The sequence below is a fragment of the Sander vitreus genome, chromosome 14 (assembly GCF_031162955.1).
Source record: "Sander vitreus isolate 19-12246 chromosome 14, sanVit1, whole genome shotgun sequence".
In the NCBI taxonomy this organism is placed as follows: domain Eukaryota; kingdom Metazoa; phylum Chordata; class Actinopteri; order Perciformes; family Percidae; genus Sander; species Sander vitreus.
Genome location: NC_135868.1, coordinates 30,692,952 through 30,716,383, shown reverse-complemented (window position 1 = coordinate 30,716,383; position 23,432 = coordinate 30,692,952). Strand labels below are relative to the sequence as shown.

General features: G+C 44.2%; 1 protein-coding gene across 6 annotated transcripts in view; it reads right to left on the bottom strand.

Annotated features, from left to right (window-relative positions):
• Window positions 1-362: 362 nt before the first annotated feature.
• atat1 (alpha tubulin acetyltransferase 1) overlaps window positions 363-23,432 on the bottom strand; it is a 32,480-nt gene continuing 9,410 nt past the window's right edge. The window contains exons 9-13 of one of the 6 annotated variants that reach the window (XM_078267069.1): window positions 20,586-20,660; window positions 19,605-19,818; window positions 15,257-15,342; window positions 9,755-9,892; window positions 363-4,448 (exon numbers count right to left, since the gene is read on the bottom strand). In XM_078267069.1, coding sequence (XP_078123195.1) covers window positions 4,142-4,448; window positions 9,755-9,892; window positions 15,257-15,342; window positions 19,605-19,818; window positions 20,586-20,660 — 820 coding nt within the window. In that variant the 3' untranslated portion in view covers window positions 363-4,141. The remainder of the gene's footprint in view (window positions 4,449-9,754; window positions 9,893-15,256; window positions 15,343-19,604; window positions 19,819-20,585; window positions 20,661-23,432) is intronic. The other 5 variants (XM_078267073.1, XM_078267070.1, XM_078267071.1 and 2 more) reach the window with 5 other exon arrangements.

The following is a 23,432-nucleotide window of genomic DNA, read 5'->3' as shown; positions in this document are numbered from 1 at the left end:
GAGAATCTAAAGCTGCCAAATGCAAAAGGCTGTAGCAAACATCCTCACTCTCTGGTCCATGTCACACCATCTGTTACACTTTCAGTCTCTCATCAAAGGCATTATGTTGTTGCACTTACCAAAAGTGATGGAAGTACTGTAGGCAGTGTTGTAATCAAGTCCACCTAAACCAAGACCAAGACCAGAGTGTATCGAGACCGAGACCAGACCAAGACCAAACTGAAACATACAGTATAGACACAACTAGAATATGTAATATAATAGCTAATATTCGCTAAATCCCTTTGGGTGAGGGGTAAAGAGATTTTGCAAATAAACTCTTTAAAAAAAATAGAATAAATAAAATGTAATTATTAAAATCAATCAATCAAAAATGTATTTATATAGCACTTTACAGCAACCAGCAGGTATCCAACGTGCTTTACATCAGGAATCAAGTATAAAACAACATATCATACAATAAAAAGAATGAACATAGAAACCAGTCAAATCAAAAAAAGGTTACAAAGAAACAGAAGAAATAAATTGTCACACCACTACTACGTATTAAAAGCCAGACTAAACAGTTTTGACCTAAAAAGTAATAGTGTGAATTTCGGGGGGGTAACTTGTTCCAGAGTCTCGGAGCATGCACAGCCTGTTAAAGCTCTATCACCCAGCACAAGCCTCATTTCTACTCCCACAGTTAGCCAAACTGTAGGAGTAGAAATGAGGCTCATGTTCTCGATTCCACAATGACTGAGATTCATAAAACAGTTACATTTATGAAAAAGACTAATTCATAATTATTCATGCCTTGTAAATTCAGAACTATCTTTTCTCTCTCTTAGCTCTATATCTTATATTATCATGCACTTCTGTTAAATAACAGCTTTGATGGACAGAATAGGTGGGTATAATAGTAACTAGAGACAAGTCTCCTTCAGCCATCTCGCCACTTCCTTCTCTCCAAACATACAGTGGTATGAACAAGTTTAGGCACCCCTCTGAGGCTGCATAATAATTGACTCTGTCATCACAGAAAATGATCACAGTGGCATGCCATTCATTTTCTAATAAAAGCTGAGTACTGGGTTATTTTCCAGACAAAGATTTTTAGTGTAGCAATAGTAAGTTGTATGATATTAAATCAGATGTGAAAAATAGGCTATGCAGAAATGTGGGCACCCATGTCATGTTGTTGATTTGAATACCTGGACCTACTTAGCACTGATTCATTGGAACACACAATTGGTTTGGTGAGCTCATTAAGCCTTGAACTTCATAGACCAGTGCATCCAATCATGAGAAAAGGTATTTCAGGTTAAAGTTGTTGTTCTCGTTGACGCTCCTCTGAAGAGTGGCAACATGGGGGCCTCAAAACAACTCTCAAATGACCGGAAAACAAAGATTATTCAACATTATGGTTTAGGGGAAGGCTACAAAAAGCTATCGCAGAGATGTAAGCTGTCAGTGTCCATTGTGAGGAACATAGTGATGAAATGGAAGACCACAGGCACAGTTCTTGTTAAGGCCAGAAGTGGCAGGCCAAGTAAAATATTGGAGAGGCAAAGGCGAAGGATGGTGAGAACGGTCAGAAACAGCCCACAGACCTCCTCCAAAGACCTAAAACATCATCTTACTGTAGACGGTGTCACTGTGCATCATTCAACAATTCAGCGCACTTTGCACAAGGAGAAGCTGTACGGGAAAGTGATGCGGAAGAAGCCTTTTCTGCACACACACCATAAACAGAGTCGCTTCAGGTATGCAAACACACATTTGGACAAGCCAGATTCATTTTGGAATAAGGTGCTGTGGACTGATTAAACAAAGATTTAGTAATTTGGTCATAACAAGGGGTGTTATGCATGGCGGCAAAAGAACACAGCGTTCCAAGAAAAACACTTGCTACCCACAGTAAAATTTGGTGGAGGTTCCATCATGCTGTGGGGCTGTGTGGCGTGCCGGGAATGAGAATCTTGTTGAAGTTAAGGGTCACATGGATTCCACTCAATATCAGCAGCTTCTTGAGAATAATGTTGAAGAATCAGTCACAAAGTTGAAGTTACGCCGGGGCTGGATATTTCAACAACCCAAAACACTGCTCAAAATCTACTCTGGCATTTCTGCAGAGGAACAAGTACAATGTTCTGGAATGGCCATCCCAGTCCCCAGACCTGAATATCAGTGTCTGTGGGATGATTTGAAGCGGGCTGTCCATGCTCGGCAACCCTCAAACCTAACTGAACTGGAGATGTTTTGTAAGGAGGTATGGTCCAAAATCCCTTCATCCAGAATCCAGACACTCATTAGAGGCTACAGGAAGTGTGTAGAAGCTGTTATTTTTGCAAAAGGAGGCTCTACTACATATTGATGTGATTTTTCTGTTGGGGTGCCCAAATTTATGCACCTGTCTAATTTTGTTTTGATGCATATTGCACATTTTCTGTTAATCCATTAAACCTCATTTCACTACGGAAATATTACTGTGTCCATCAGTTATTTGATAGATCAAAATGAAACTGCTGATCCAAACACTGCAATTATTTATGAATGAAAATCATGGAAATTGTCAGGGGTGCCCAAACTTTTTCATACGACTGTAAAAACCTGTAGCCTCTCAGGGTTTTACAAACGGTTCAGCATTAAATCATGACATGATCATCATATTACAAAAGTATGCTCTGTAGGAAACCACACTCATATGCATCAAACATGATAAGAACAGCTGATTTCAGGCCAGTAAACCCATTGTCACCCATTGGTTTGTGGACTGCCATTTTGAAACCTCGAGTTTGGCAATACTGGCTTTTTGCAACTGGACATGGTGGAGCTGGGGAGGGTGGAGCTGGAGAGGATGATGTCGCCAAGCCAGTGTTGCTATTGTTTCAATGGCTCTGCGCTAAGCTAAACGCTAAAGAGGGTAAATTGAGGTTTTCAACCCTTCTGAAGAGGGGGGGTCAACGCTGTGCCTCCGGGGACTGGAGACATTTATCTGCATGGACGGCAGAACAGAAAATTGGCAAACTTTCCCTTAAGTTATCAGCTAACACTAGCCGTAGCTAGCTAGCTTGGTTAGCAGAACACTGAACATAAAGACATTTTTTTGGGTGACCAAAATGTTCCAGTTAACTTTGCTGAAGTGAAAACACACAGTGAGAGGGTCAAAGTTTGAGATGAAAACACGACAACAGCCAAAAACAAGTTGAGGTCTATTTTAATGTCCCCAGTGTTAGCATGGTTAGCATAGCTAAGCCTCTGTTCTGATTGACAGGTCCTAAAGCATCCCCTGCTTTATCGTCTATTTTAGAATAAATGGGACCATCATTTACTAAATGAACATCATGCTGTACTGAAGAAGACTTGAAACTAGAGATTGAGACCATAAACTCATTATGAAAATGGTTACTGAGGTAATAAATCAAGAGAGAAGTGGGCTCATTTTCTCATAGACTTCTACAGAAACAGACTTCTTGTTGGAGCCAGTGGAGTCTCCCCCTGCTGGAAATCAGATAGAATGGAGCTTTAAGGAGCTTCAGCATTGGCTTCACTTCTCAGGCCCAGAAGCTTCGTCCAGTATTTTTACAGTCTATGGGTAAAACGCTTCATGTCCATAATCACTGCTCCCTCTCGTGGATCGATAAATCATTGCAACTGATTTCCAAGTCGGCCGCGTGTTCACTACTTCAGTGGGGGATTTCATTCGAGCCAATGTCAGGACCCGGTCCCACTGGGGACCAGTCACGGTCCTGCCTGGGCCCCAGCACGGAGGCACGGGAAATTATAGATGTATAATATATCTGTAAATTAGCACAACTGAATTGGTTGCAACTTTAGTTGTATCTATTGGACTTCAATACTGCTGCCTTAATTCACCTTTAAACTAACGTTTTCCATTGGGTACGGATCTTGTTGTCTGATGGCGTGTCGTGAAACACTTTCATATTTGGCTCCTGGCACCAGTTAGGTCAACTAGTTAAAGTGAAGTTTTAAAATTAGAGCTCCCATCATACACACATCTGAAGGTCACAATGAATTCCTGCCTTGGCACATGTTTGTGTTCTGAAAGCATTGAATGGTTCCAGAATTCAATACAGAATTCCATTTTTAGCAACAACATTTAAATAATGTCTAAACTTTGATGATAACTAGTTCCCGATCACCAGGGCCGGGTGCTCCTGGTATCTTGCTTCTTCTTCACCCACTGGGCGGTGTAGCGGTTCTCCCCTACAGTCCACAACCAGCCTTGTCTGCTTCTGTCGCTCTCCTTCTCCGACATGTGTCCCTGGCTGACCAACGGGCCTCGTGCTGGAGGCTGTCCACTGTCCAACACCCTATTCTTCTCTTCAGCACCACAGGCTTCAGCATCTGAACCCAGGGGTGTCTCTCTGCTGTCCGAGGACCTCTTGCTACAGAGGCCATCCTTCTTGGATGCAAACAGAGGTGGAAGTGAGAGAGGCTGAGACCTTGGTGAAGAGGGGTGACAGTACATGGTCAGTAGAGGGCAAACATGTTGACTAAAAGTTGAGATAAAAATGTACTGCATATTAACCCTATGTGCAAACAAATGTGACTGAAACACACTGCAGAAAGCAACTCAACACCCAACAAGCCTTTCTATCTAACCAACTAAGGTAATTTGTCAGTACCTTACAAATGTACATTTAATTATATACAAATGATCTATTTGTGGTTGTCAACAGACTGGTGCTGTGGACCAGTGGTTCCCAACCTTTGTGGTCTGCAGCCCCCCCACAGCCCTGTCAGATGAACTCATGCACCCCTTCACCAATACACAATGTATGTTCTAAATGTCAGTCCCTCCAGGATTTCGCGATGTCGTGATCGCGCCAATTCACGCAAATTCCACCAATCACCGCAAATTTGACCAATAACCCGGAGTTTGCCGCGTTTTCAACCAATCCCAGCAGTCCCATGTGCTAGACTTTGTGTCAGTATGTGACTCTCGAGACCAAGCGGGAGTGAGAACGGGTGGACGTAACACACGTATGTCGCCAAATTCTTGTTTCCTGATATGAAGGCGAGACGTGTGTGACTCGAACATCTCACATTTACCAACAAAACGTACAGTGAAAGACCGTGCAGAACATTTCAGACCGTCCTGCCAACATGTAGACATTTTAACATCAATGTACGCTGGAACGGTTTTTCACTATAAAGCTGCTGCTGATTCAATATTGTCAGCTCTCTGCAGCAGACGGGGCTCCCAAGGCAAAGTGGTCTCAGGTGAGGGGCCAGACAAAGAATGGTTCAAAAATCCTATGAAAAATCGAGGAAGGGATGAAGTGACCCTGCCCGGCGGAAGCCCGGGGCCCCCGTCTGGAGCCAGGCCCAGATGGAGGGCTCGTCAGCGAGCATCTGGTGGCCAGGGTTGCCACGGAGCCCGGCCGGGCACAGCCCGAAAAAGCTACGGGGCGGACATCCCTCCATCCCATGGGCCCACCACCTGTGGGAGGAACCGCTGGGGTCGGGTGCGCTGCCACATGGGTGGCAGTGAAGGTCAGGGGCCTCGACGGACCAGACCCGGGCAGCAGAGGCTGGCTCTGGGGACGTGGAATGTCACCTCTCTGTGGGGGAAGGAGCCGGAACTTGTGCGGGAGGTGGAGCGCTACCGGTTAGATCTGGTGGGGCTTACCTCTACGCACAGTCTTGGTTCTGGAACCATACTCCTGGATAGGGGTTGGACTCTTTTCTTCTCCGGAGTTGCCCAGGGTGTGAGGCGCCGGGCGGGTGTGGGGATACTCACAAGCCCCCGGCTGAGTGCCGCTACGTTGGAGTTTAACCCGGTGGACGCCTGCGGGTTGTGGGGGGGAAAACTCTGACTGTTGTTTGTGCATATGCACCAAACAAGAGTTCAGAGTATTCGGCCTTCTTGGAGACCTTGAGTGGAGTCCTGCATGGGGCTCCAGTCGGGGACTCCATAGTTCTGCTGGGGGACTTCAACGCGCACGTGGGTAATGATGGAGACACATGGAGAGGCGTGATTGGGAGGAACGGCCTCCCTGATCTAAACCAGAGTGGTTGTTTGTTGTTGGACTTCTGTGCTAGTCATGGATTGTCTATAACGAACACCATGTTCGAACATAGGGATGCTCATAAGTGTACTTGGTACCAGAGCACCCTAGGCCAAAGGTCAATGATCGATTTTATAATCGTTTCATCTGATCTGAGGCCATATGTTTTGGACACTCGGGTGAAGAGAGGGGCGGAGCTGTCAACCGATCACCATCTGGTGGTGAGTTGGGTCAGGGGGTGGGGGAAGACTCTGGACAGACCTGGTAAGCCCAAACGGGTAGTGCGGGTAAATTGGGAACGTCTGGAGGAGGCCCCTGTCCGACAGACTTTCAACTCAAACCTCCGGCGGAGCTTTTCGTGCATCCCTGTGGAGGCTGGGGGCATTGAACCCGAGTGGACAATGTTCAAAGTTTCCATTGATGAAGCTGCGGTGAGGAGCTGTGGTCTTAGGGTCTTAGGTGCCTCAAGGGGCGGTAACCCACGAACACCGTGGTGGACACCGGTGGTCAGGGAAGCCGTCCGACTGAAGAAGGAGTCTTTCCGGGATATGTTATCCCAGACAACTCCGGAGGCAGTTGCAAGGTACCGAAGAGCCCGAAGGGCTGCAGCCTCTGCCGTGAAAGAGGCAAAGCAGCGTGTGTGGGAGAAGTTCGGAGAAGACATGGAGAAGGACTTTCGGTTGGCACCAAGGTACTTCTGGAAAAACGTTCGCCACCTCAGGAGGGGGAAGCGGAGAACCATCCAAGCTGTGTACAGTAAGGATGGGACGCTGTTGACCTCAACTGAGGAGGTAATAGGGCGGTGGAAGGAGCACTTTGAGGAACTCCTAAATCCGACTAATACGCCCTCTATGGTAGAAGCAGAGCTGGAGGATGATGGGGGATGGGCATCAATTTCCCTGGTGGAGGTTGCTGAGGTAGTTAAACAACTCCACAGTGGCAAAGCCCCAGGAATTGATGAGATCCGTCCAGAAATGCTTAAAGCTCTGGGTGTGGAGGGGTTGTCTTGGTTGACACGCCTCTTCAACATTGCGTGGAAGTCTGGGACGGTGCCTAAGGAGTGGCAGACCGGGGTGGTGGTTCCCCTTTTAAAAAGGGGGACCAGAGGGTGTGTGCCAATTACAGGGGTATCACACTTCTCAGCCTCCCGGTAAAGTCTACTCCAAGGTGCTGGAAAGGAGGGTTCGGTCGATAGTCGAATCTCAGGTTGAAGAGGAACAATGCGGATTCCGTCCTGGTCGTGGAACAACGGACCAGATCTTACTCTTGCAAGGATCCTGGAGGGAGCCTGGGAGTATGCCCAACCAGTCTACATGTGTTTTGTGGATCTGGAGAAGGCGTATGACCGGGTGCCCCGGGAGATACTGTGGGAGGTGCTGCGGGAGTACGGGGTGAGGGGGTCCCTTCTCAGGGCCATCCAATCTCTGTACGACCAAAGCGAGAGCTGTGTCCGGGTTCTCGGCAGTAAGTCGGACTCGTTTCAGGTGAGAGTTGGCCTCCGCCAGGGCTGCGCTTTGTCACCAATCCTGTTTGTAGTATTTATGGACAGGATATCGAGGCGTAGTCGGGGTGGAGAGGGGTTGCAGTTCGGTGGGCTGGGGATCTCATCGCTGCTTTTTGCAGATGATGTGGTCCTGATGGCATCATCGGCCTGTGACCTTCAGCACTCACTGGAGCGGTTCGCAGCCGAGTGTGAAGCGGCTGGGATGAGGATCAGCACCTCTAAATCGGAGGCCATGGTTCTCAGCAGGAAACCGATGGAGTGCCTTCCAGGTAGGGAATGAGTCCTTACCCCAAGTGAAGGAGTTCAAGTACCTTGGGGTCTTGTTCGCGAGTGAGGGGACAATGGAGCGGGAGATTGGTCGGAGAATCGGCACAGCAGGTGCGGTATTACATTCAATTTATCGCACCGTTGTGACAAAAAGAGAGCTGAGCCAGAAGGCAAAGCTCTCAATCTACCGGTCAGTTTTTGTTCCTACCCTCACCTATGGTCATGAAGGTTGGGTCATGACCGAAAGAACAAGATCCAGGGTACAAGCGGCCGAAATGGGTTTCCTCAGGAGGGTAGCTGGCGTCTCCCTTAGAGATAGGGTGAGAAGCTCAGTTATCCGTGAGGAGCTCGGAGTAGAGCCGCTGCTCCTTTGCGTCGAAAGGAGCCAGTTGAGGTGGTTCGGGCATCTGGTAAGGATGCCCCCTGGGCGCCTCCCTAGGGAGGTGTTCCAGGCACGTCTAGCTGGGAGGAGGCCTCGGGGGAGACCCAGGACTAGGTGGAGGGATTATATCTCTAACCTGGCCTGGGAACGCCTCGGGATCCCCCAGTCGGAGCTGGTTAATGTGGCCCGGGAAAGGGAAGTTTGGGGTCCCCTGCTGGAGCTGCTACTCCCGCGACCCGACCCCGGATAAGCGGATGAAGATGGATGGATACAAAAAAAACAAAAAAACTTTCACTGTCTCTCGTAACTTCACTGCAACAAACATACAAAAGACATCGCAACTTCGCAATTGCGTTTTATCCATTAACGTTACTTTAAGCCATTACCTTTAGCTAACTATTTCATTTAGTTAACTGTTTCTCCATTACTTATGATTACAGCTAATCACTAGTCGTTACTTGTGGCTAAACTGTGCTCACTTACTAACTAGTTTTCACACACTCGGGTGTTCAGGTGTTACAGTTGACTTCATGTTAATATGTGGATATATTCTTCCAATCAAATCATAATTTTAGTTTTCGAATTAGTTGATCTTCTCTACGATCTTTCCACGTACCGTGCCCTGGCAACTGCAGAAGAACCCCCTGGGATGAAAGAACCCCTGGTTGGGAATCACTGCTGTAGCCTACATGTTCTAGGCAGACAGCGTGTTGTTAGTTGTATTAGTAAAAGTAAGGTCCACAACAGCTTCTAAACAGACCAAAGTGGTACTTGCAGGTACATTTATGTATGTGGTGAATGTTAGTTTTGTGGCTCATTCAACAAGCTAAGGTGCAGGACAAGGCGTTTGTTCATTAGATAAGTTCAGGGGCTGATGTCTACACCACTGCTGGTCTATTTTGGGGGTGTTGTTTTCCAATATGAGACAGAAGAGGTTAAAAAAGTGTTGTGGAAGATGCCCCACATCTGTTGCTTCAGGCCATTATTGAGCTGATCTCATGAGAGGTTTATAACAGTCTACATGCTGCCTTATTTGTTGGTTGTTTGTAATAAAAACATGAACTCTTGTCATGTGTAGGCTGGAACATGCTTATCCAGGCTGGACATAACTGAATGTGCACAGCTGTCAATCAGAAACATTCATATGGCTGATTCTTTCACACTTGTACTGAAGGTGTGTGTCCCACCTCCTATCCGAATATGGCGTCAGGATTATGTCACATCATGTGAGCACGATAAAACATGCTCACAATTAAATTAAATTATTTCACAAGTTTCAAGAGTTTCTTCTGTCTACAACCTACATTTAGCCACAACCACTTTTCTATGGAGACCCACAGTAACATTCACACGTTTCTGCACAGATACTTCCATGTAATTTCAGCTTTATGTGTTTGGCCTCACCAGACAAAGACAGTATTGGTTGTTTGTTCAGGCTCCTTTTCCCACAGTATGATGCGTTTTAGCTACATATGTCTGCACATAGGGGGAGTTACTAAACCTCCTTATTGTCTTCTTTCATTCTTAACTTCCCTGAAAATCAACAGTTAAATGTCCAAGTGTCTGGTGCAGTAGCGTAAATACCTGCTTTGTGGTCTGTGAATTCTGGCCAACCTGTGTGTGTCTGTGTATCCCAGAGCGTGTGGCTGATCCCCCACTGGTCTCAGACCTGAGGAGGCACAAGGTACTACCACATGAGGAAGGAGAGCAGGGCTCTTCTTTCTATGAAAAAAACATTGGTACCCATGGTAAAATGTTTCTGCTGAAACCCAGATTAGTAGCAAGATATATCTGATTATGAAAGCTCATTAAATAGATATAAAATAATGTGTATGGTAGTAAACACTCAAGCAAAAACACGAAACCTCAGTTTTTTGTCGAATGACACACATCTTTGACCAGGCAACACATGGGATCGATACAACCTAGCCATCTCACAAGCCAACTCCTGGATTGACGGCACCCATTCATTCCTCCATCCTCTTAAAATAATCTGTCTGGCTATCATTAAACTAGTCTGGACCCAGCTTCTTGTGTGCTTATCCATCCCGCTTAGGTTTGACCCATCTCCCAGAACAAATCATCTTAAGTTGAATGAAACCTGGGTCCCTGCAATCCGACATAGGTTATCAAGTATCCTGGTACAAAACTCCTGGGGTCTCATTTATAAAACTGTGAATAGGCTCCTTACTAAAAGTGTACATACGCCCAAAAGCCAAAAATGGCGTACACCAAAAAACATTCAGATTTATAAAACTGTGCGTAAGCAAGTTTCCCTTTATAAATCACAGATTACCCACCAGTGTGCGTACATGAATCAGCCTCTTATCTTGCCCTGTACACGCCCATTTTTAACCATAAATAGTCAATGCAAAGCACCTCATGAATGCTGATCAGTATGTTAACGACCCTGGCAGTTGTTCTTTCGTTACGCTGAATCATGACGACTGGCGGAGAAAAACCAAAAAACTTCCCTGACGCTCGGGTATTGCTGCAAATTGAAGTATAATTTTGGCATGTTCTCGCACAGAGTAAGGAAACCTGATCCATAGACTACCTACAGTATATTAATAATAGGCTACTGCCCAAAACGGCAGGCATTTCGGCACTCGGGCAGCTAGTATATCACAGCTTCGATATACCAGACCTAGATTTAACAGAACCATATATTATATCCAAACAAGCCTTAGTGATAAAGGTGAATATTATATATAATATTTATTAAAAAAAACACTTGCACCCTTTTTCTCTCCTGATTCTTCCATTAGCGTAGTACTCCTGCAGGGCCAGCAGTGCCATCATGCAGCATTACGCACGGGTATGCAGTATTTATATGTTTACAACAATTTGTGATTGTTAACACCTTGCCAACACAGCATCAACTAGTGGTACCCCTTACCCCGAGATACAATTTGAAGACGAAAGTCTAATAGGCAAACACATTCTATTTCATCCTTACTGACCGCCATAGGCAGTGTTTCACACTGAATATATTCCATATTGCGCTTGCGCAGGTCGAGTATTTATATCAACAAAGTCACCTGTGACCTCGGGGTGACCCTAGCCAAGGTATTAAGTTCCGGTGTCACCCCGAGCTCATTCCTTTTTCATCTTCTCGCTATGCAGGTCGTCTGCCATCTGTGGCAGCATTAGCATTTGCTTTAGTTGAAAACTGTGGATTATTGCTAAACTCGCCGCTTGTAGCCTTACGATTACGGTCGGAGTTGCGAATTTTGACGCCCTCCAAAGGCTGCGGCTGAGCTGTCCCTATGTTTGCCGTTCGGCTTCAGACGAAGCCCCGGACCGGCAGACGCTTTGGACCCACTCTTAGCATCTACACTCAGTAAGATTTGTTTCGTGGTATTAAAATTGTGTCAGTGACGGCAGTGTGTTCGCCGCCCTCTCTTGTACAATTGTTTGTTTCACTGTGATCCGGTGCTTTCGCTGGGCTGTGTGACGTTTATGTCCTTCAACTGATAACGTGTAAACTCCTTTACTAACGTGAGTGTGTTTGCTCTGTGTTATTTATTCCTGTAACTGTAATCAACAGTTTCATACATTGTGTCGGTGAAGGGAGTGTCCTCGCTCCCCTCTCGCTGTACCGTTGTTCGTCAGCCCGCAGATAGCGGAGTGCTCTCGCTCAGGCTAACTTGGTGGGTCGCTGTCAGGAGCGGATATTGACAGCTATGATGCTAGTGAATCAAGCGTTTTCGCTTCCCTCTCACGTCATGTACTGGCTATGGTTTTACTCTATTTAAAGCTACAGGTTATGTATCACTATACATGTTTTTGGTTTTGTCATCGCATTGCTCTCACTGTGACTGCCTTTGACCATCAATCGGTGGCGGAGTTTCTTCACCATAATGACTCATCGTTGCATTGTTTGTATGGTTCCTCTTCAGTCTGAGGACAGCCATTTCCTCTGCCCATATTGTCTTGGGCTCAAACACCTGAGGGTCATTCTGACTTGTCTTTTTCAAAGCAGTTGACTCCAGCCCAACCTGCCCTATCCAAACGTTGGACCGCGGTGGCTGCGGTGCTCCTTCCAAGAAGAAGGCTAAGTCTAGCGGGCCGTCTGTTCAGGTAGACTTGCTGACCACTGAGCTGGACCAGATGAAGTCTCTCCTTCTGGCCCTCCATTCCTGTCTACCTGCTGTTGAGCTTATGGCTGAGGAGGACATGTTTCCTTGGCCGCTTCAGCCACTCTCTTTAATGTTTCAGGGCCTGGCTCTCGTTCCTCGGCTCATTAGATGGGGCCGATGCCTGCTCCATGGGGTCCATCATTCGCGCAGCGCTGGTTTGCTTGGAGCTGGATGGGAAGCACCCTGAACCGGTGCAGGCTAGTGCTTTCTTCAGCACGCTTAGGCCCTTCCGCCTTTCCTGTTCCTCCCTATGTAAAATATGTCAGGGAACTACATGCATGTGGGAGGGATACTGACGCCCTCTCCCATCCTACATCTGATGTCAGTACTCTGGCAGCCATGAGGGATGCGGCGACGTTTGGCCTGGATCGCATGCCAGCTATTGGGCCAACTTTTACTTCCCTTATAGTTTCCCCTGATGAGACTATGAGGTGCCCTGAGGTGCCCTCGACCCCAGTCGGGTCACTGAAAAACTTCTGTGTGTGGCGTATGATACTGCGGCACGTATGGGCTGCTTTGGTATCTCCCTCTCACCTCATGCTTGCCTTCTTGGCTGCTTTACAGGTGCTTGAGTGGACTGTCCAGACTGGTCAGACCAGGCGGCAGTTCACTGGTCTTCGCGGGGACATGCCCCCTACTGGCCGGCCAAGGGGATCTTCGTCTGCCCCCCAGGGCCAGGGTAGTTACATTTGTAACGTTCGTTTTCTTCATGCAGGTTTTGTCACAAACAGTATTAAAGTTCGTACCGATATCGAGGACATTAAGGGTAACGATTGCGCGAGAGCTTAACGGCTGTATTTCCAGATTTTGACATTTGATGATATATGCACAGTTTTAAAGACAGATATTTAGTTATTTACACTGTGCTCTGCCGTTATCTAATGCTAGGGAATTTGATGCTATCCTGTATTCCATGCAATCGGGCCATCTCCTCCTCCTGTGCTCCGTAGCGGACAATATAAATATAAAGAACAAATTTTGATTTAAGATTTGAGTTGGAGGTGTTTATGGAACAATTATCACTCAGTACAATCGCAAATAACACTGCTGGATTTAATCTTCATGATAACGTGGATGATAGGAGTGAAGAAATGTGTGTGAGGCATCAATACTTGAAATATTACAAGTAATCGTTATTCCCTTTTACTTTCTGCAGTCTGACTTCAGTTCACCATCTCACCATCTGCGCCAATTCCTATTTTGTCTCCAAAATGTGCGTACGCAAGGGTCACAGTTGACGTGGAGGACTGCACATTCTCCCGTCAAGTTTGTTTTTTATAAATCACAACCTTTGCGTGGGAAGTGGCGTACGCACATTTTCAGCCCTGTTTTGTGCGTACGCCACGTTTATAAATGAGACCCCGTTTTGTAAGGTCACAGTGACCTTGACCTTTGACCACCAATAGTCAGTTAATCCTTGAGTCCAAGTCAACATTTGTGCCAAATTTGAAGAGATTCCCTCCATGGGGGTCCTGAGATATTGCGTTTATAAGAATGGGATGGATGGACGTACGGACAACCCAGAAACATAATGAACAGCCACTGCTGTCATCAGCACAGAGGCATAATGAAGTGTGTACAGGTGTTCAACAGTGTGCAGGACTCTTTGGTATCTTTACACAAGTACAACAAATATTTCATTTGGACCTATTCTATACCAAATAATTACAATTATTATGTGGTTGGTTTTAATCTGGGTATGGAAATAGAGCATGGAAAGGCCCATTTTGCAATTTGACCATGTAATATTAAACCATGATTACCAGTATAACAAAGATATCAAGTATCCTTTTCAATGCGTCTTTACTTCCATGTGTGAGTCTAACAAGGTTTTTAACTGCCATTAACATCCACATCAGCAACAAGTGAGCTAAACACTAAACATCCAACAAGCAAAAACAGCTTTTTTTCAACCTGGACCATGCATTGGTGTCTAAGTGACTAATGTGAACAAAAATCTTTGAAAGTATTGGACCATTGAACGCTGTAACTGGCAGGCGCAAACAGGGCTGTAATATAACCCTATAGGTCAAATGTTTACTGTCAATGTCGCCCACTACAAGTTCTGTTTTTGCCACTGACAGGCTCATATTAATATCCTAAGTGTCTGACAACATTATGTAAAGGATACCTACACCTTTTTGTTTAAAGAGTAAAATCCTTCTTTTTTTTAATTTTTTTTTTTTTTTTAACAGAAACAGCTCCAAAACTGCTTTATTTAAATAAACTTAAACTTTTAGCGTGTATAGAGCCAGCATTTCTACATGTTAATCAGTAAATAATGTGTTTATTTCAACCAAACCAGAGTGGTGATTGTTGGAACAGTGGAAAGACAAACCAAGACGGCTTTTGATAGTTTGATTTAGTTTCTGTCCACTTTGAATGAAGGGAATTTACGATGAAATTACTGTTTATGTAGTCAAGTAGGTTTGGCGATAGCAATTTACAAAAAGGATTTTACTCTTTAACAAAAACGGTTTATCTCTGTAGGGATCCTTTCCATAATGTCAGACACAAAGAAAAATAATCTGAGCCTGTCAGTGGTAAAACAAGCACTTTTAGTGGATGTATATTGAAGGTGCGCAAGTGGCCATTAACTTGACATTGCAGCTGGTTTCACCGCTGCCAACTGCAGCGATCGCCGCTGTTCACAATGATAGTCAACCTGTCACTGGCTCAGCTCATGCTTCAAGAAATCCACCATCATTCCTGTGCCCAAGAAAACAAGACCAGCCTGCCTGAATGACTACCGCCCAGTGTCACTAATCATAGTGATGAAATGGTCAACTGGTCAAGGACTACATCTGCTCCCCCCCACAACCCCCCATCATACACACATATATTTTATATTATTACTGTTTTTATTGCATAAATTGAAGAAAATGCCTATTTACATTTTACTGAAATTGTATTTAATATGACTTTTAATATGATTAATCCTTACCTGGCAATGGTCTGTCTAGAAGTCCAACAGCTCTGCTGTCCATGTGGCGGCTGTACAGGCTGCATCTGGCAACTAGACCCTGTTGGCTACCAGGGAAATGTAACAGCCAACAAGGAGGATGAAAATAAATCCATAACCATACAGAGCAGGGTAAAAAAGAGAGAGGGGAGTAGTACAAGAGGGGATGGAAGTGCAAATTTAAAGGACAGAAAAAAGGGGAACAAAAGAAAAATAGACATCATTACAAAACTGAGTAAAACCAAAATAGAAAATAAATGAGGGAAAACATGCATACATTGTGTATCAATAAATTCAAACTCATAAAAAATTAAAAATCACTGAATGGAAATAATATTTGGAATAGAAGATGCAGCCTCATTTTATACCAACCACTCTGTTTTGTTTAATGCTAATTAGGGGTGCAACGGATCACAAAACTCACAATTCTGATCATATCACCAATTTGAGTCACGGATTGGATATTTTTCGGATCAGCAAAAAAACAAAGGTAACCAAATATATCTGCTTTTCATTTATTACTTAAAGAATACTTTTGCCTGTGCATCACAGTCAACCAACAACAGTACCTTCTACCGGTATTTCTTTCTTTCTGTAACGAAAATGTAATATATTGTAAAAATAAGTCAGAATTGTTTTATCCTATTAACACTTTGTTATATATTCAGAACATGTCTATACGAATCACAGATCAACTATGGTCTGTTACACCACTAAAGCTTATTCATGTGGGGTGACAGTTGTATGACAAAAGCCAATCTCACATGGAATTTTGTGACATTTAGTTTAATGGGTTCTACAAAAAGGCAAGCAGGTAAGACAGAGCCATCATGTTCACCTCAACTGGGTACAACAACTGTGTTTAAAAAAGGCCTAAAGGAGCCTGTCCTTTTCTCCTTATTTCAGTCAAATATTCTAACACTCCCCTTCTCCATAAGTGTGTTTACATGTACATTAGTATTTTGGTTATGACTGAGTTTTTGGAGTATCCTGGTTATGTCAAGGTTTTTGGATATTTTTTGTTGTTAGACACAGTGGCTAAAATGGTAAAAAATTAAGACCAACTGCAGGCAGATGATCGGAAACCTGAATACTGTTATGATCATGTATAGGAATAACCTGGTTTTTCATGCTCCATTTAAATGCCATATCCCGGATAACAACAGAATAAGACTCAAAACGAAAATACTAGTGTGCATGTTAACACACTCCATGTCACATAGACTATCAACTCAAAACAGCCATTCCTTTAAATTTAAGAGGCAACAGTGCCAGTCGGAGGCTGGTCAATGGAAGCCCAGATGAGATCTATTAAGGGAACTATTAAAGTATGAAGTATTAAGAGAAGACAGAGTACATCAAATGGGTAAAAGTGGATAAAAGGGGTGGAATGGCAGAACAAAAAAATGAAGGGGAAGAGAAAGAGAGAGAAAAAGACTGTTTAGAAAGCTGTGGATGAACAGAGCAAAAAAGTAGGAGAGAGTGATGGCTGCCTCTTTGTGCTGGACACAATAAATGACTAATGAGAGGAATGTTGCATCCCTCTGCCAAGCTGAGCATACCTGGCACTGACAGCAGCCTTCTGCACACTGTAAGGTATCACACTGGCTTCTATGCACAACGCTTTCCACATTGTTAACGAAATACCTAATTTACAACTGGTATTAAAAATACTACATTTAGCATTTCAACATAAATAAATAAGAAGACATGCAAGCAGGCATATTTGGTTTAAAGCACACGGCGCGACTCAGTATCTGAGGCACACTGACTTAGGGCAACCAGGAGGCCTATACCATCACCGACTGAGAACTCATCCTCATGGCAGTCATCACAGGATTCATAAAAGCGTAGTTACATTTGTACTTTTGTTCCATTTCATCGCTACTGACAGCCAGAGGCAGTGCTTAACAACATAGCCAAATGGAATCCTGAGTACCCACCTCATTAGGATGCAGCAGAGGAACTTGACTGAAGAACGCCCAATGGATACTGGGTTGCAACATTCACTTTGTAATATCTTGAGAATGTGCTCGATGCTGTCAGGCTGCAGCACATACAGTACAGTGTATGTCCTCCAAGGGCATCCCTCTCAAGGTCACCCATGATGTGGAGACACACCTGGCGGTGGCATTTCACACATAGGATTGTTCAGTGACACAGGCACTGCTTTGAAAGCGCACAGCCTTTCTTAAGACCACCGTCACAGACGAAAAGTTGCCACCCCCAGTTTCCACATAGACTCCTCCTCCTAGGGCCTGCATTGGGCATAAATGTCTTATGTATTCCTGTACGGTGTCTTTGAGTGCCGAGAAAGGCGCCTTTAAATAAAATGTATTATTATTATTATTATTATTATAATAATAACAGTCTCACCTCTTACTTTCCATCTCATAATAGGGGTTCAAACTGTGCCAGTTGGATAGGCTGATTGAGGTGCGAGCGTGCCACCACTTTAGAGAAGAATGCCTTATTCAGCCATTGTGACACCTGAGTCACCAGAGTTCCACCTCAAACAGGATTTTTTTTTCCACAGACAAGGAACCCTTGGGGCACTAGAGGGACACAATCTCAGAGCCCCTTTTAAGAAGTGGGACACCAGATTGTGGCATCCGACTGTGTTATTGTCAACCTTAACCGTCCACCATCCAGGAGGGTTTGCAGATAGGCACAGGGCAATGCACTGGGTCCTCTTTTCGAGTTGTATACCACTCTGAAATATGCTTGCCCTATTCCAATACTGCAGACAGATAGATGGTGCTCTGGCATTTAGAACAATGTTCTCGACAGGCTCAATGCAGTGGGTCAGCAGCGGGTCGGGCCCTCCAGCGGCCAACCCACCAGCTGAGACAAGTGGTCCTTCCTGACAGGGAGACGCCAGGGCGTCCCACAGCAGAGTCTGTGCAGCAGCGAGAACCAGGTTCTGGCTGGCGAGAAGGGGGCCACTAGAAAAAAAACAGTGGATAGGCATAAAGCAGCCCTTCTAGCCACCCTTGAGCCAGAACATCCTGACCAAGAGGGCCTTGAAAGGCAATATGGAGAAACTGCCTGTGGTGAGGCACAATAGCAACATGAAAAAAAACAACCTCCTTTCATTCAACGCAGGTGAACCATTCTTCCCTGGCAACAGCATGAAGAACATATCCTGTGTTAAAAAAAAATGGTGAATGGCAACACTTTTATAAACTTATTGAGTGCCCTCAGATCCAGGACTGGGCCAAGTCTGCCACATTTCTTCTGGAACAAAAAGTAAATAGAGTACAATCCCCCAGGCTGTGACAGGAGGTCCACTGGTTTGATTGCACCCTTGGTCAGTAGGCAGCCATGGGTGGATTGAGGCCAAGACAAGATGGGCAGAGGTCGTGGCCATCTTATGGCTAAAGAGGAGCCATACAGACATTACAGCCATAAGACTACATCATCGGGCGCCACCAAAAATAAATAATAAATAAATTTCAATATTTGCTAACACCGAGCACACGCTCCTGCTAGCGACCCACTAAGTTAGCCTGAGCGAGAGCACTCTGCTACCAATGTACCATGCTACAGTGAGGGGGGAGCAGGGACATTCTCTTCACTGACAGAGTAATGTTGCGTTGTCGATAAGTCCAACACCGAGCGGACACGCTCTCCTAAGCATAATGTTACAAGTTACCAATACGTTGGCTTGAGCAAAAGCACTCTGCCACCTTGAAACAGTAGGAAACAATGCATACAGTGAGAAGGGAGGATGGACACTCACTTCACTGACACAGTATCAACATCAACGCAATCAATCCTACTGACTGATGAAGTTGGTGATGAGGACAGGAGCTTCCGTCAGTCCAGAAATGAAAGGGGAGAGAGAGGGGTGAATGACATGCAGCAAAGGGCTGCAGGTCTGAGTCGAACCCAGGCTCGCTGCGTCGAGGAGTAGACCTCTATATATGGGCGCCCGCTCTACCAACTGACTATCCAGGTGCCCAGACGTGACTTTGTTGATATTTAAATTCTCGACCTGCGCGAGGCGGAAGATATTCAGTGTTAAGCACTGCCTCTGGCGGTCAGTAAGGATAATATAGAACTACCCTGGTTGTGTGACATTATTAACTGCAGTGACAACACATCTGCCTGCAAAAACAGTGTTTTGCAATTTTTGCTTCAGTGTTGGCAATACAGATTGCATTTCCACTTGACTGACAGATCCAATCAAAAAGTGTAAAATGTAGATTTCCATCCTGCAGTTAGATGAGATTTCTCTTTTTCTTTTAAAGAGGATATATCCAGATACAGATCACATTTCAATACCCGGAAATGTGGTCAGAAGGACTAGATGTGTATTGTTTCTTACCTGGTGCGTCTCATTCTGCAGCGCTCGATTAGAGGGGACTGTGGGCTCTGGTCCCTGTTGCCCCCAGGGGAGGAAGCTGGGGCGGCTCGTGGGGGCGTTCTGCTGGGGGAGGATTCCACGCTGAGGGAGTGGGAGCACTGGGAGGATCCCGACCGCTGGGGGGAGTGAGGAGGAGCAAACGGCCAGGGACGGGCCCGCTCTTCCTGACGTACCACTGGACAGGAAAATTATTCTATATAAAGTATTTATATGCAAACTTGAAAAAAAAAATTTTCTAAACTGATGAGAAAGTGCCAAATGTTACTATTAACAACTAATAAGACTTGTTTTAAATGGCCACCTGAGCACTGTTATACACATGAAAAGTACATAGGGGATGTTTTGTGCAAATGTATAAAAGAGTACTCCAGCAATTTAATTGTGCAGTGCTATAAAGTTGGAGGACTTCCAAGAGACAGATTATAAACTAGAAGGCCAGAAACTGAAGCAGCAGAGGCCGAGGTATTCTCATTTGTAGTCCCTAATATGATCCAAACTATAAAAACACTGGATTGTTGTTTTTAGTTTCAACATTTGAACATGAGTGTGGCTCTGGCTGTAAATACTAATCTAAATGTTTTCCTTCATATCAAAGTTCATTTTGAGATTGACAGTTGATTGTTAGACTAATCTCCGCAAAAGCTTGTGCTCTAGGACATGATTTTGTAATGCAGGGTTATAAAAATATATGAAAATAAACTCTTTTATCTGTATGGCATAATAGGAACAGAGGTAGAGAAACTAAGCCTAAACATAATACAGCACAATTCCCATCTCATTGTAGCTACTCCCCTCATCAAATACAAACACAACAGAATATTTTTGTTTTTTTATACATCTCCATGTGTTGCTTGCACATAACTGTGATTTGTCCAGGAGCTTTCAAACACCGAACCATAATCACAATGTCTATGTCCTTGGCCAACAGAAATGACTGTTTACCTTCCCTCGCCATTAAAGAGTAGGGTTTGATCTCTCCATCTGGCTTTTTTAGGGGAACCTTTCTCAACTGAGCCGCTGTGGAGGAGAACACACTCAGAGCAGGGCCAAAAACACACATACTGTCTTCACAAGCTACATTTTATCAGCATTTCCTCTGCCAGTAAAAGACAATTACAGTGGTGAAGGCTGGAATACTGGGTATAATATGCAAGGTTTTACTAAAAACACAACGTATAGACTAATTAAAAAAAAATCCCTCTCAATCATCACTTATGACCTACTAGAAATAGCTGTAATAATAGCAAGACAGGTAGTGCCCAACAGTGTAGGCAATTTTAGATGTCAGAGATTACAGCTAAAAATGTGTGAAGAGAGGGAGTGGATAATATGGATACAGGAGAAATCAAAAGTTACGTTAAGTTAGTTTAGAATTCTATTAGCAACTGTTTTGTTGCTTTTAGAATACTACTCTTTCATTTTTGAATTTATTTATTTTACAAGGAATACCTCTTGAGAGGTGTCATCTCATTTTCGAGAGGGTCCTCGGTAGGACTGGACAGTACAAAGGACAAGACAGTACATGTCATGTACATACACATTCACGCACATACTAACTTCTACTACTAACTACATCTTTTGGGATGCATTACAAGCTGATATATAGGCTAACTATCTTCTTAACTAGTAGTTCCCAAAGTGGGGTCCCAGGGCGTCCCCAGCACAAAGGGGAATACTTTAATTAACTATAATTCCATCCATAAGTAATAGGGGTGTGCAAAAAAATCGATTCACATTCGTATCGCGATTCAAGATCGATTCATAGAATTCCAAAAATCGATTCATATTTTTTTTTTTTTTTTTTGTATGTCTACTGCAATCACATGGGAAAAGTAACTACATTTGTGAATCTACGTTTTTGGGCATTTTCAGCCTTTATTCGGATAGGACAGCAGAAGACATGAAAGGGGAGAGAAAGGGGGGAAAGAAATGCAGTAAAGGGCCGCAGGTCGGAGTTGAACCCGCGGCCCGCTGTGTCGAGGAGTAAACCTCTATATATGGGCGCCTGCTCTACCAAATGAGCTATCTGGGAGCCCGTGAATCGTTTTTTTTAATCGAGAATCGTTTTTGAATCGAAAATCAATTTTGTGACTTGCACACAACCAGGGCTAACAACCGGGGGGTGGAGAGATGATGTCAATGAATTGTCAATTGAACAATCAATTGAATTGTGTTAAAATATGCTACAGTATTTTGGAAATGTATGAGTTTGGCAGCATTTTTATAAAGTGGATTAAGGTGCTGTATAAACACCCAGAGGCTCAGGTTGATTTCTGAATATTTTGCTCTTGGAAGGTGAACAAGACAGGGCTCACCTCTTTCTCCTTTGTTGTTTTGTTTAGCCATAGAGCCTTTGGCAGCAGCCATAAGGGGGGAGACTAACTTCCCAGGTGTTATGGCAGGAGGTATAGTGCACAGACGTATGGTTTATGCAGACGATATATTACTTTTTGTGTCCAAACCTAGCAGATCAATACCCTGTCTAGTCGGGACTCTTTCTCGAAATTTCCAGGTAATAGGGTAAAATGGTCCAAGTCAGAAGCGTTACCTTTAACAGCTCATTGCCCCATAACAGCCTTCCAACCAGGTGCATTTCAGTGGCCAAAGCAAGGTAGCGATATCTGGGTATCTTATTCCCTCCCGTAGTTAAAGTTAATTTGGATCCATTATTTAATAAAAGCTCTTGTAATGTTAATAGCAGGGAAGGTCAATGTTATAAAAATGGTTTGTGTTCCCAAGCTGAATTACCTTATCCAATCTCTTCCTCTCATATTTTAAATGGTTTGACAGGATAACAAAGACATTATATGGAATCGTAAAAAACCCTGGCTACATTTTAATAAACTACAAAGGACGATGGTTTGGGTCTACCATATATGTTGTATAACTACTATTCTTTTAACTTAAGGCATGTGGTCCACTGGTCACTTCATCTTAAAGAGAGCCCCACCCTGGTATTGTATTGAGAAATGTGTTCTTGCCCCATTATCGTCCTTACAATGCCTGCCTGTCAAACTGTATGGCGATGCAAAAACACATCTGATTATCTCTCACTTAAATGTCGTTTGGATCGAAGTGGCCCGGCTGTTTGAACTGGATCCATATCTAAATACTTCATCAAGTGTTTGGCGAAATCCAAAGTTAGGTATTGGTAGAACTTCCCTTTTTTGGAGGGATTGGTTGGAAAAGGGAATTGTCACTCTGGGGGATCTGTATCTCGGTGGCATATTGAAATCCTTTGAGGGTGTGGTACAGCAATATGGAATCCCTAGGTCTACATTTTTTAGATATTTGCAACTTCACCATCTGTTAGTGGGGGTTTTGTGATCCAGTTCTTCTGCCCCAAAGGCACCAGAATGTTTAGATAAAGTATTGAAATATGGAAATGGTCATGAGGCTTCTGGGTATTATTCTATGCTTATGCAGAACCTGGGGGTGGAGCCTGGACAGCCCTCAAAAAGACATGGGAAAGGGATCTAAGTAGTACACTGGATGATGAGGAGTGGAACAGAATCTGTAGGAATATTAAAACTATGTCACGCAATGTCAGGGTGTGCCTCATGAAGTTCAACATTATGCATCGCTTCTATTGGACTCCCTCCAGATTGTTTAGAATTGGGCTGAAAGACACCTAATCGTTGGAAATGTAAGACACATGGTCCTGTGATAAGGTCCAGGAATGTTGGACTGGGATACATAATAACATATAGAGTGTAGACCTACTCTATCTGTAAAGTGTCTTAAGATAACTCCTATAATTTGATACTATAAATAAAATTGAATTAAATA